This window comes from Stenella coeruleoalba, assembly GCF_951394435.1.
Source record: "Stenella coeruleoalba genome assembly, chromosome: 1".
Taxonomy (NCBI): domain Eukaryota; kingdom Metazoa; phylum Chordata; class Mammalia; order Artiodactyla; family Delphinidae; genus Stenella; species Stenella coeruleoalba.
In genome coordinates, this window is record NC_137169.1 from 38,629,153 (window position 1) to 38,644,032 (window position 14,880).

At 37.2% G+C, this 14,880-nt stretch overlaps 1 protein-coding gene across 6 annotated transcripts in view; it reads right to left on the bottom strand.

Moving 5' to 3' along the window:
- STIL (STIL centriolar assembly protein) overlaps window positions 1–14,880 on the bottom strand; it is a 143,659-nt gene that overhangs the window by 33,913 nt on the left and 94,866 nt on the right. For 5 of the 6 annotated variants that reach the window (XM_079913263.1, XM_079913262.1, XM_079913259.1 and 2 more), the window contains 6 exons: window positions 14,755–14,862; window positions 12,272–12,384; window positions 11,765–11,952; window positions 10,566–10,813; window positions 7,932–8,015; window positions 6,000–6,086 (listed from right to left, as the gene is read on the bottom strand). In XM_079913263.1, the coding sequence (XP_079769389.1) occupies window positions 6,000–6,086; window positions 7,932–8,015; window positions 10,566–10,813; window positions 11,765–11,952; window positions 12,272–12,384; window positions 14,755–14,862 (828 nt within the window). The remainder of the gene's footprint in view (window positions 1–5,999; window positions 6,087–7,931; window positions 8,016–10,565; window positions 10,814–11,764; window positions 11,953–12,271; window positions 12,385–14,754; window positions 14,863–14,880) is intronic. The other variant, XM_079913264.1, reaches the window with a different exon arrangement.

Consider the following 14,880-nt stretch of genomic DNA (forward strand, 5'->3'; position numbering starts at 1 on the left):
ACTGGACCACCAGGGAATTCCCTATGCTTACTTTTTAATGTTACTAATTTTTAATTTTTAAAATACATTTATTACAGAATACATATTCCTTGTAAATACTTTAAACAAAAACAGGAATGTATAAAATAGAAAATGAAAACATCCCATTCCACTCTCCAGTTTACAGTATTTACTTCCAGAATTTTCCCCTAGGCATACGCAAACATTTTATACAATTTAACAAAAACAAGATACTATACACACTATTTGCATTTGTTCCTTTTTTTTTGAGGGAAAAGAGAAATAACATTTAATTAAAAGCACACAACATGATTACTAGTGTATTTCTAAACCACATATTCAATAGGTCTGTGATATAGTTTTTTTTTTAATTATTTTTTATTGGAGTATAGTTGCTTTACAATGTTGTGTTAGTTTCTGCTGTACAGCAGAGTGAATCAGTTATACGTATACATATATCCCTTTTTTAGATTTCCTACCCATTTAGGTCACCACAAAGCACTGAGTAGAATTCCCTGTGCTCTACAGTAGGTTCTCATTAGTTATCTATTTTATACATAGTAGTGTATACATGTTGATTCCAATCTCCCAATTCATCCCATCCTCTCCTTCCCCCCTCGGTATCTTTAAGTTTGTTCTCTACAACTGTGTCTCTATTTCTGCTTTGCAAAAAAGTTCATCTGTACCATTTTTCTAGATTCCACATATAAGCGATATTATACAATATTTGTTTTTCTTTCTGACTTACTTCACTCTGTATGACAGTTTCCAGGCCCATCCACGTCTCTGCAAATGGCACTATTTCGTTCCTTTTTTATGGCTGAGTAATAGTCCATTGTATATATGTACCACATCTTCTTTATCCATTCATCTGTCGATGGATATTTAGGTTGCTTCCATGTCCTGGCTATTGTAAATACTGCTGCAATGAACACTGGGGTGTATGTATCTTTTTGAATTATGACTTTCTTCAGGTATATGCCCAGGAATGGGATTGCTGGGTCATATGGTAGTTCTATTTTTAGTTTTTTAAGGAACCTCCATACTGTTCTCCATGGTGGCTCTACCAATTTACATTCCCACCAATAGTGTAGGAGGGTTCCCTTTTCTCCACACCGTCTCCAGCATTTATTGTTGTAGATTTTTTGATGATGGCCATTCTGACTGGTGTGAGGTGATACCTCATGGTAGTTGTGATTTGCATTTCTCTAATAATTAGTGATGTTGAGCATCTTTTCATGTGCCTCTTGGCCATCTGTATGTCTTCTTTGGAGAGATGTCTATTTAGGTCTTCTGCCCATTTTCTGATTGTTTGGGTTTTTTTTGTTATTGAGCTGCATGAGCTGTTTGTATATTTTGGAGATTAATCCCTTGTCAGTTGCTTCATTTGCAAATATTTTCTCCCATTCTGAGGGTTGTCTTTTCGTATTGTTTATGGTTTCATTTGCTGTGCAAAAGCTTTAAAGTTTCATTAGGTCCCATTTATTTTTGTTTTTATTTTTATCACTCCAGCAGGTAGGTCAAAAAAGATCTTGCTGTGATTTATGTCAAGGAGTGTTCTGCTTATGTTTTTTCCTCTAACAGTTTAATAGTGTCCGTCCTTACACTTAGGTCTTTAATCCATTTTGAGTTTGTTTTTGTATATGGTGTTAGGAAGTGTTCTAATTTCATTCCTTTACATGTAGCTGTCCAGTTTTCCCAGCACAACTTACTGAAAAGACTGTCTTTTCTCCATTATATATTCTTGCCTTCTTTGCCACAGATTAGGTGACCACAGGTGCATGGGTTTATCTCTGGGCTTTCTATCCTGTTCCATTGATCTATATTTCTGTTTTTGTGCCAGTACCATTCTGTCTTGATTACTGTAGCTTTGATGTATAGTCTGAAGTCAGGGAGCCTGATTTCTCCAGCTGTTTTTCTTTCTCAAGATTGCCTTGGCTATTTGGGGTCTTTTGTTTCCATACCAATTGTACAATTTTTTGTTCTAATTCTGTGAAAAATGCCATTGGTAATTTGATAGGGATTGTACTGAATCTGTAGATTGCTGTGGGTAGTATAGCCATCTTCACAATATTGATTCTTCCAGTCCAAGAACATGGTATACATCTCTCCATCTGTTTCAACTTTGATTTCTTTCATCAGCATCTTACAGTTTTCTGAGTACAGGTTTTTTACCTCTTTAGGTAGGTTTATTCCTAGGTATTTTATTCTTTTTGTTGCAATGGTAAATGGGATTGTTTCCTTAATTGCATTTTCTATTTATTATTTGACAATCTTGGATTTCTTTCCATGTCACTGTTCTATATTATACCTTAGACCTCCCTATTCTTTTTTAGTGACTATCCAGTATTACAATTTATAGATGTGCTATTATTGATTCACCCAGACTTCTAAAAGTGGATATTTAAATTATTCACAATAGTTCACTACTATAAACACTGATAAAATGAACATTCATTTTATTATTCACTACATGACTCAACAAATATCTGTAAAGTAATCAAGAGTCCTTAAAATACACACCAAAACCCACTATTTAAAAATGCTTTTAGGGCTTCCCTGGTGGCGCAGTGGTTGAGAGTCCACCTGCCGATGCAGGGGACACGGGTTCGTGCCCCGGTCTGGAAAGATCCCACATGCCGCGGAGCGGCTAGGCCCGTGAGCCATGGCCGCTGAGTCTGCGCGTCTGGAGCCTGTGCTCCGCAACGGGAGAGGCCACAACAGTGAGAGGCCCGTGAACCCAAAAAAAAAAAAAAACCTTTTAGTAGTTGTCTCTACTTTGTAAAATGTTGAATGAAAGATAATTTGGGGATATATTACACTATTAACAAAACAAAGCAGTGAGGGTTTAGGAGGCAGAATGCCTATTCTGCTCAATTCCTCTCTCTAGGGTCAGACAAGACCACTGATCAGAATGCTGTAAAGTACTAACCTAAGCTATGCCAAGCAGTGCTGATACCTCCCTGGTTAAAGGCCGGCAGTAATTAAAGAGTCCAGGTATCAAAGAAATTCCCTAACGCTTCATTTTGACAGAGAGAGCTTCAAAACTAACTTCACCAAGCATTTACTATCAATAAATAATTAAAGCAAGACCCGTCACTGATAATAAAACTTAATATTACTAATACGTTAAAATGAATATTTAATTTCTCTTTTATTGCAAATAAAACTAACTATATTATATAATTAAAATAAAATGTAAAAAGTAGAACTGTAGCTTCTGGAGAAAAAACAAGAGATTTTCATTTCAATAAAAATCCTTTCTAAGCAAAATAGAAAAAAAAAGATGGATAAATCGGACTTTAAAAAAAGTCTGGGGGCTTCCCTGGTGGCGCAGCAGTTGAGAGTCTGCCTGCTAATGCAGGGGACACGGGTTCGAGCCCTGGTCTGGGAAGGTCCCACATGCCGCGGAGCGACTGGGCCCGTGAGCCACAACTACTGAGCCTGCACGTCTGGAGCCTGTGCTCCGCAATGGGAGAGGCCGCAATAGTGAGAGGCCCGCGCACCGTGATGAAGAGTGGCTGCCGCTTGCCACAACTAGAGAAAGCACTCGCACAGAAATGAAGACCCAACACAGCAAAAATAAATAAATTAATTAATACACATGTATTCACACAAACACAATGGGATATTGGCTTAGAATGTATTGAACATATAATTAAAAGAAAAAAAAAGTCTGGGAAAAAATATTAACCAAAGTGAAATGAAATGACAATCTGGGGGAAATAAATTTTTGCCACATATCTATACCAATACAAATACATATATGTATGTACACACGCACATTTTTATAACATATTTATATACACATATATAAAATCTTTGCAGCATATAACATATATTTTAAGAAATATATACTTTACATATTATATAAATGTATATATACAGAGAGTGAAAAAGAAAAAGAGAGCTCTTACAAAGCAATGTGAAAAAGATACACAACCCAACAGAATAATGGCAAGAGACATGATTAGGAGGTTCCCAGAAGATGAGATTATAAAACGTCAGATTTGCAAAGATCAAAAGTCTAATAATGGGGGCATCCCTGGTGGCGCAGGGGTTAAGGATCCGCCTGCCAGTGCAGGGGGCAAGGGTTCGATTCCTGGTCCAGGGAGATCCCACATGCCATGGAGCAACTAAGCCTGTGCGCCACAATTACTAAGCCTGCACTCTACAGCCTGCGAGCCACAACTACTGAGCTCACACGCCACAACTACTGAAGCCTGCGCACCTAGAGCCCGTGCTCTGCAATAAGAGAAGCCACTGCAGTGAGAAGCCTGCGCACCACAATGAAGGGTAGCCCCGGCTCCCCGCAACTAGAGGAAGCCCACGCCCCAATAAAGACCCAACGCAGCCAAAAATTAAAAAAAAAAAAAAAAAAAAGTCTAATAATGGCCTTCCAGTTACTTCTCTGAGGTCTTGTTGTTTTTCCCTTCCCTCACTCCTCTCCAGCCACGCTACATCCTTGTTGTTCCTTGAAGATGCAAGGTGATCTTTCACCCACAGCTTTGTACCCATCACCCTGTGATACTGCCCCAGACAGCCACATGGCTTACTCCCCCATCTCAAGTCTTTGTCTGCCTGACTGCCCTATTTAAAACTGCAACCCTACCTGCCACTACCAGAGACACAACATCCACCTCCCCTGCTTATTTCTCCACAGCACTCATCACCTTGTAAAATACTATTTATTTGACTTATTTTTTCTGTTTACTGCCTATCTCTGCAGGGTCTTTATTTTGTTTACTGTTTATTGCCAATATCATGAATAGTGCTTGGTACATAGTAGGTGCTCAACAAATACTTGTTCCACAGTGTTAGTGAGGGGATGGAGAAAACAGGCACTCTCAAACACTGTTGGAAAGATTATAAACTGATAGTCTTTGAAGCACAAATTGGCAATATCTACAAAATTTAAAGTGATATACTATTTGACCCAGAAAAACCACTTTTAGGAATTTATTCCACAAATATACTAGTATATACACACAAAGATGTATACACAAAGTTGTCCGCAAGCAAAAGGAGTAGTTTTTAAAATATAGTATATATTATTTACTATTCAGTTGTAAAATATGTGTATTAAATCTGTATGTGCCAAGATTTAGTAATGATTTCCAAGGTATAATGATATAAAGAAAAAAGCAACAGAGAAAAGGTAGAACGGTTTGATCCCATTTGTGATTTAACTTTTACAGACCAGGGAAGGGTGTTATTTGTCTATGCATTGGTATTTCAAGAAGGAAGCACAAGATACTCCTTTAACAGTGATTGTCTCTGGGGATAGGATCTGGGGAAATGCGGTGGAAGAGACATTTTTATTATGTATCTTTATATATATCTGATTTAGTGCCATGTACTTATACTGCCTTTTCATTAAAGTTTTTTTTAAAAAGTGTATTATAGCCACCAAAGCAGACAGAAACAAACTCTGGAATTTTCATTTAATAGATGAAGAAAGTAAGAGGCAAATAATGGCAACATGTACAAAATAACAAAATTAAATGAGGAGTTGAGGTTAGAAATAAAGTTTCCCTATTAGTTCCAATGCTTGTGCTTTAGTTCCAAGAACATTAAACTTCATCCCAAGTGCTTCTTAAGGTACTATCAGCAGCACAGGGTAACAATAAAACACTTGAAACAAATTCAAACTCATTTTCAGTCACTTCCATGAAAATTAATCTTTTTTATAAAATAGGATGCTAGAGTAGATGATCCCTAGGGGTTTTTTTCCACTCATAAAAAGTATGTCTTTTGTGTTACAGTACTGTCATTAGGCAAGTGAATTCCTTCACATTTCCAAGTATAGCACAATGTCACCTTTTTTGTCTGGTTTTATTCCCATTTAATATAATGTTTGACTTCCTTAGTGTGCCTGTTCTTCTGGTTTCTAAGTATTATAAAAGGTTAAGGCATTGCATGAACTTTAAATAACACCAGTAAAACATGAATGGAGGTGAAGATCAAAATAAAACTCTACAGAAAAAAATATCACTTACCTTTCTTGAATAGAAGAACTGAACATATATCGCAAGCAGCAAGCCCACACCTGAGGACTATAGATATGTATAATTCCAGACAGCCAGCTAAAACAAAAAATAGAAATTAAAAACTATAGTCATTTTACAAATTAGTACTTAACATTCTTTATTTTTTTTTTTATTATTATTTTTTTAAATTTATTTATTTATTTATTTTTGGCTGTGTTGGGTCTTCGTTTCTGTGCGAGGGCTTTCTCTAGTTGCGGCGAGCGGGGGCCACTCTTCATCGCGGTGCGCGGGCCTCTCACTGTCGCGGCCTTCTCTTGTTGCAGAGCACAGGCTCCAGTCGCGCAGGCTCAGTAGCTGTGGCGCACGGGCTTAGTTGCTCCGCGGCATGTGGGATCTTCCTGGACCGGGGCACGAACCCGTGTCCCCTGCATTGGTAGGCAGATTCTCAACCACTGCGCCACCAGGGAAGCCCTTAACATCCTTTAGATTATGCTCTTCTCAAGGTAATGTGGCAGAAATTCTTGGCATTCATCAGGAACAGATAAAAGGGCTCATAAATAAGAAATCTATGAACATTAAACCATGCTGATAATTAAGAGGGAGACTATAGATATACATATAACCATAGACAGATTCAGAGACAGAGCACTACTTTCTGTCCTCTTCCACTGAAATGATGGTAAAAATGGTTAACAATAGAGGTGAAAGCAGAAATCAATTAGAATCAATTAGCCTGCACTAGAAAGAATAGGCTGAATTAGGGGAGAAAGAAGTTAGCAGCCTAAAACCATAGAGTTATTGAGAGGATTTAAGTCTATAATTATACAGGTAGGCTGAAAAACGGAAAACGCTTTTAAAAAAAATTTTTTTTTATTATTTTCTTAAGTATTTATTTATTTATTTTGGCTGCACTGGCTCTTAGTTGCAGCATGCAAACTCTTAGTTGTGGCATGCATGCAGAATCTAGCTTCCCGACCAGGGATTGAACCCCGTCCCCTGCATTGGGAGCACGGGGTCTTACTCACTGGACCGCCAGGGAAGTCTCAGAAAACTCTTAATAGATATTCACTTAGCAGCAATAACACACAGCCACTACCAGGACCAGAGCAAAAAGACTGTAAGGAGATTTCGTGGTCCACAGAACATTTCTGTACTCTCATTTTTTGTCTGCATACACCATTCCCACATATGGGTTCCCTTCCCAGTCAATCCTCTCTTCTATTATCTATACACTTAAAGGTCCAGCTCAAGTTTGCCTTCTCTAAGAAAATGTCCCCTATCATCTCTCTTGCAAACAGTAATAGTGCTCACTGTCTAAATTGTTTATTTCATAGTAAATCATACACTTTCTTATTATTTATCTTTCTATGTGGGAATATTTGAATATTTTATCGCCTCACCTTTAATTATTAATTCCTTGAGGAGCTTTAAATCCCAACACAGTATGAAACATAATACTATTTATAGGGTAAGCACTCATTAAATACTGAATTAGTATAAATTTCTGACTGAATAATCTATCTAAATGTCATTAACCACCAACTCGAAAAGAGATCTCCATAAACACTAAAGAGAATTTCTGCAAAATTGCCTGGCAGTGAATTTTAAACAGTGTTATCCTGAGTCCTGAGTTCTTCAAGATGCCTTAAGGACAGGGGTAGTGAATAAGGTTAAAGAAACAGGGCTCTAAGGCTTCAACTTCAACCAGAAGAATTCAGTTTTGTTTTATATACTGGAATTCTTCCTAAGATTGGACAAAAATCTTATTTTAACTGATTCAGCTGTTAAAATAAGAAAGCTTAAGCATCATTAGCATTTATGGTTTTATAAGGTGATCCAAATATTAATACATATTCATAGTACAAATGATTCACATGCTTATAATATACATTTGAATACATACATGGCTGAAAAGGTTTTCATAAGTAATGCAATACTTACATTCCCACTAATGGGAGAGAATAAATCTTGGGATCAGTTTCCAGCAAAAGTAACAATTTGCGTGTCTCATCCATGGTAAGATATCTAAACAGAAGACATTCATGTAAAAACAATTGGAAATATGCACTTTTACCTAAAAGAGATAATCTGAGTGCTGAAGAAGTATATTTTAGGCAGAGGAGAGGATTCAAATGAATAATTTCTTTTACATACACATGCACACAAAGAAAACAGTTCAAAGTGTAGAAAAATATTCTACTAATTATGAGGATGACATGGAAGAGATTTAATATCTTAAAATTTCTATGTATTAAAATGGTCACTGAAGATTACATACCTTTTGAAAAAGTTTGCTCTAAAAAGTATCAACTTTTTTAAATCAAAAGTATTAAAATCGAGGCTAACAAGTGCAGAACCAAATAGGTTTCCCTGGGAGAAATGAATTTCCTGTTGCTGGAAGTATTCAAGCATGCAGGTGACTTGACAAGATTGCAACAGATGTGACTTCTCACTGAAGGAGGCTGAATTAGGTGAGGGATATTCAATCTTCCATGTACTATATTCCTCCAACCGCTATCAAAGAATTTTGCAACCATCATGATAGAACCCCAAAGCTCACTTTTCCCTAAAAGGACATTATACTACATTTATACTTTGTTAATATAATATACTTATTACTGACAATAAGTTTTAAGAATTTGATAAGTACAGTACAACTGTCAAGAGTTTACTGTTATGGCTTTAAAACACAAAAGTAAAAACAATGCCATTTGTGATATGAAGTCTTAATAGTATCACTGAGGATACATTTTATTGCTATAATAACCCTAAAACACAAAGATGATGAATTTATCAAGCCATGTGACAATATGATTAAGCCTGAGTTGGCACGAGATTTATGTATCAACAATGACCCTTACACCTGCTTTGAGAGCTCTTCTGCCTTGACAACCTGATAAACCAGCTTAGGCTTTCCATGATTTTCCCAGGCAATTTGGACACACCTTCCTGCTTTCCCTGCACTATATATAAAACCCTATTACGTTTATCCACACTGTGTTTACATGATAATATACTTAGTGGACAGTAAGTACGGTTTTTTAATATATTTAATGCCAGTGTATAAAACAATACTATTCCACAATGGATCCTAATAAATATTAGGGTAAACAAGTGAATGTGGTCAAAGAAAAAGGCAAACGTCATAAATTAAATAATTCTAGGTAGAAAGGGGCAAGAGGAATAGGTGATTAGGTAGAATACTGAACATCCTGGGTTACTACTGGCATGCCAAGGGGTCACAAAGGAATAATTCAAAGAAAGGTAAATTCATGCTTCACTAGATGGACTCAGGTACTAAGGAAAATAAATTAATTTTTTGGTTAATTTTAACACAAATTTCTATGTACCAATTGAGAAGTATTTTATTACTCCAAGAGAATTAAATGCTCAATTTAATTCAAACACTTTTTAATCACTATCACCTTTGACCATTCCATGATTTTGGAATATAGCAACGCTTTTTCTTTTGTGCCACCCCAACCAGAAATGTGCTCTGATCAGCATGTGGGAACTTTCTTGCTGTTCCAGGGACACTCTGAAAAGAAAATCCTTTTTCTTATCCTCTTTTGAAGAGGCATATTTGGTAGACAAGACTTGAAGTTGAGTTTACTTTGCCAAACATTTCGAGCTCTAGAGACCTAACAGGAACTAGGGTGGAGTCAGTGGGAAAGGAAGCCAGAAGTGAACTGCTTAGACTTTAAAGCAGTTGGTGCTTACATTGTCTGATTTAGCTCAGTAGACAATGGATAAAGAAAGTGGATGAGGATTCAGGGAAGCAGCCCTGCTGAGGATCAGAAAGCAAGCAATTTGGCTTACATTTCCTAAGAAACTAAGAGTGTTAATAGGAAGCTAGAGAGGATGCTGCTTCAGCTATGTGAGGAAACTCCACCCTCAAGTGGTTGACAATTTGGTAAGCAAGAGTATCATACATTATAATTTAATAATCTCCTTTATCTGCAGTGCTCATTATTCACAATTAAAACTGCATATTATAGGACTTCCCTGGTGGTGCAGTGGTTGAGAACCTGCCCGCCAATGCAAGGGACACGGGTTCGAGCTCTGGCCCAGGAAGATCCCACATGCCGCGGAGCAACTAAGCCCGTGCACCACACTACTGAGCCTGAGCTCTAGAGCCTGCAAGCCACAACTACTGAGCCCACGTGCCACAAATACTGAAGGCTGCGTGCCTGGAGCCCGTGCTCCGCAACGAGAAGCCACGACAATGAGAAGCCCGCGTACCGCAACGAAGAGTAGCCCCCGCTCACCGCAACTAGAGAAAGCCCGTGCACAGCAATGAAGACCCAACACAGCCAATAAATAAATAAATTAATTAATTATTTTAAAACCCCTGCATATTATAAATAATTCTCCAGCCTCCATTAGGCTCATTATCAGAAAACCATATTCAGCAAAAATTAACAATTTTTTCACCTTCCTTGGTTGTTTATCTAGCTGCCACAGATCTCAGGCATGTAAACTGACCAAACAATTATTTCACATTACGTGAATAACATGAAAATATACTAATGTGACAAATATTTAAAATTTTGGATGAATAGGTCTTTTACTTACCCATATTTATAGGTACCTTGAACTTGAGAAATATTCAGATTACTGCTCAAGTTTCTTGCCAGAGCTGTTGGAATAATGGGGATGGGCTTCACAGGTGTGCATTTAAAGGTATTTGCTAGAGTTACTGCTGCCCAATCCAAGTCAAAATCCACGGTGTCCAAACTCTCCCTGGAAGTGATATGAGCTCTTAGGGAAAGCAGTTTACCACAATCCAAGGAATCTTTGCTACACACATGATGCTGCAGAGCCTGAGGAATCAATATTACACAATTATTTTAAAGCTTTGAAATTTGTCCTTATCTCTGAAGGTTTTGTTTCATATATCTTATATTAATAAAATTAAACAATTTCTGATTTGCAACATTTCAATTCTCTTATTTCTTCCATGTGACCAAAAGGTTATATGAATAATTATGTTAAAGCAAAAAAGATTTATATACCAAGCTCCATCATATATTTCCAACCTATATGTCCCAGCAGCATTTTAAACTCTTACTGGAGAATGTCGCTTTCAATAAATATTTATTACGTGGGTAAAAATGGACATAAATTAACTTTGACTCAGTCTCAGAGAATCTAAGGTCCATTCCTCTCCGGTTCTTTTCTATTACTCCAAATTGTCAAGTTAGTTCTTCCTCTGTAGTTGCTCATGCAGACTGTGCCCTTTCTGGTCTCACTGCCACCACTCTGCTATAGGCTAATACACCCCCCTCTAATACACACCTGACTACTGCAATGGCCTAACTATTCTGACTTCAGTCAGCCCTCCCTATCACATTAACCATCCCTGATTTAACAGTATTTCCTCTTTTCAGAAATTTTCAATGAAAAACATGGCCCATTAGATAAAGTTCAAATTCCGTAGCCTGGCAGACAAGGCTCTCTATGATCTAAACAAACTAATACTCAAGTCTGACTGCCCACAAATCCAGCAAAACTCTCCACCCTCAATGTTACCCTGAGTACATGTTGCACTTTGCTATCTTGGTCATGTTGCTTCCTCTTCTGGAATGCTACCCATATTACCTACCTAGGATTTCTGTCCTCAGAAACCATATCTAATTGCATTTTAGGTCAACATCATTTAGTCAGAAATTAAATGAATACCTATTAAATATGGGTTTATTAAAATATAACACAGTACACATAGTTTGATTCTTGTGTTGGATAAGAAATAATCACATATCAACAAATCTCACCTTAAAAGCTGAATTGAAGTCATCTGCATTGTGCACTATTATTTCTCTTGAACAAAGTCCTTGAGTATGAATTGTGCATGGGATCACAAAGTCCCCAGGAAGAGAAGCAGTAGGGGTTCTTTCTAAGCATTCAGGTACCTCTCGACCAGGATCAAAACGATCTATTGTCAATGTCACACTTTCTTCATCTGAAGAACAAAAATAGCAGTTATTATATAGCACGCCAATTATGAAATGTGAAATTAACCAAGCAAGCCTAGATTACAGGAAAGTATTTTGTTCATACTAAGAGTACATTAAACTTTCATTAAAAAAAAATGACTTACATATATATTTATCCACCTGACCAAACTGTAAAGTCTATGATGAGTAGTGTCAACTTTTACTCATCTTCATAACGTTGGTATACAGTAAAGAAAATTAGCCAAAGTACATTACAGTAATTGACTGAAACAGTAAACATAAAATCTATTATACTCATAAAAATAATTTTTCAAAGTATATTACCTTCATCTACTGTGAGAGAACCAAGTAAAAAGCATGGCAAGTTTTCTTTATTCTGCTTAGCATGACGACAAGCAAGTCGGATGGTCTTTTCAGTTACCACAAGCTTTGGATTTCTGAAAAATAACAAATGTCTTTTACGAATGTGGTGGATCTGACAGCCTAAAAAACCTTCCTGCCATGAAATGTTGCCTAAGATATAATACACATCTTTTAAAATGTACAGAAAGATCACTGTTGGGAAATCCTAGGGTCAAAGGCAGCAGGTAAGGAGGGCTACCTGGAAAGCAGAATTGCAATAAGCAGACACTGAAGTTATAGTTGTTCTCCAGGCATTCATAAAATTCTTAATTTTATGAATTTTAGGATCAAGAACCTATGAGCCCTCCTGTTTTTGTAAACAAAGTTTGATTGAAATAGTCACATCCATTTGTTTACATATGATCTATGGACTTCAGATACTAGCATTACTGAATACAGAATATAAATACAATTCACATGTTTAAAGAAATATAAAAAGGACTCTAGAATATGAGTAAGGAACAAGATACTATGAAAAAAGACAAGACAAATTTATTATTCTATAAACTGTGTGTATATATTATAAATAATCTTTCACATATATAGCATACTCCCACATTTAAAAACCTAAATGAGGGCTTCCCTGATGGCGCAGTGGTTGAGAATCTGCCTGCCAATGCAGGGGACACAGGTTCAAGCCCTGGTCTGGGAAGATCCCACATGCCACGGAGCAGCTGGGCCCGTGAGCCACAACTACTGAGCCTGCGCGTCTGGAGCCTGTGCTCCACAACAAGAGATGCCGTGACAGTGAGTGGCCCCCGCTCGCCGCAAGGAGAGAAAGCCCTCACACAGAAACGAAGACCCAACACACCCAAAAATAAAAATAAACCCAACCAAATATTTTTTAAAAATCAAATTAAGGTATATGTTCTAAACTACCCCAGGAAAAAAAAAAAAAACCTAAATGAACAGATTAGATGGCAACTAAGCACAGCTAAAGAGAAAATTAGAAGAGCTGAAGAGCAAAAGAAATTACTCAAAATGAAGTAGAGAAAGATGGCAATAGAAAATATAGGTTAACAGACATGTAGAAAATGAACAAGTCTGACAAATATTTAAACTTCCACAAGACACTCTCTGTTTTTGTCAATGATACCACCCTTCTCTGAGAACTTAAATACTTTTTTTTTTTTTTAAATTTATTTTTGGCTGTATTGGGTCCTCGTTGCTGCATGCGGGCTTGCCTCTAGCTGTGGTGAGTAGGGGCTACTCTTCGTTGAGGAGCACGGGCTTCTCGTTGCGGTGGCTTCTCTTGTTGTGGAGCACGGCCTCTAGGCATGCAGGCTCAGTAGTTGTGGCAAGAAGTCTCAGTAGTTGTGGCTCGCAGGCTCTAGAGCGCAGGCTCAGTAGTTGTGGCGCATGGGCATAGTTGCTCCGTGGCATGTGGGATCTTCCTGTACCAGGGCTTGAACCTGTGTCCCCTGCATTGGTAGGCGGATTCTTAACCACTGCACCATGAGGGAGGCCCTTAAATACTTTTTGACTTGTAATTTTCCTTTAGTTCCTCTATTCAGTTGATCATCAAATGCTATACATTTCTTCAAAACACCTTGTTTCATTCTTTCCTCTTGGTCTCAACACTGCTACACTGCTCTAAACCCTTATAAGAGCTAGCATTTATTGACTACCTCCTATGTCCAGGTACTGTGCCAACTGCTGCTTTACAGCCTGTCTCATTTAATCCTTACAAAAGTACTATGAAACAAGTGTCATATCCCCATTTTATAAATAAGGAAACTGATCCTTGGCTACTTTACTGAGGTCACTTAAATAAGAAAGGGTAAAATCAGGATTTGACCCTCCAGGAAGTCTGACTCCAGTTACACCACCTTAAACCACTACAGAATAAATCTACGTTCCTTGGATTACAGAAAACCATCTTGCATTAGGCTGACTCTAGGGTCTCCCCACTATGATCCATCCTTCTTAGAACTCTGCTTTTAGCAAGTAACTTTCTTAAATATAAAATCTCAGTGGATCTCTATTTTCTATTACTTGAAGATTAAGCTTCTATGTCTTTCTTTCACAATCCTGGCCATAACCAAAATATTTTATGTTCCTTCTAATATGGTCTATTCAACTCAAAATCAATCTTCTCAGTGTTCTTCAAAGACACCATGTGGAAACATGACGAAAAACTCAGTTTTTATTATATTTTGTCTCTTTTGATTTCCTATAATACTTAGAACTTTAGATTTGCAGAATATTTTAACTGTGAAATTAAGATTACTTCTTAAAAGCACAAGGAACAGATTTAAGAAGCAGCAGAAAGAATACTTTGTATGAGGGGAGCTCCTGAATAGAAAAGTTTAAAAAAAAAAATTGGGTCACTGTAATCATTGCCTTACATATTCTTTTGACTCCTGTTTAACCTGGTTTGATTTGGAAAGAGAAAAGTTTTATACCTGTGGTAATTGAGACGTAAGTAGATATAATCTCCAATTGGCATTGGGTTCCAAAGTGCACATTTTGATGGAGGAAAATAGAAAGGCACCATCCTGCTTGAAGAAAACCTTAAAAAAAATTTTTTT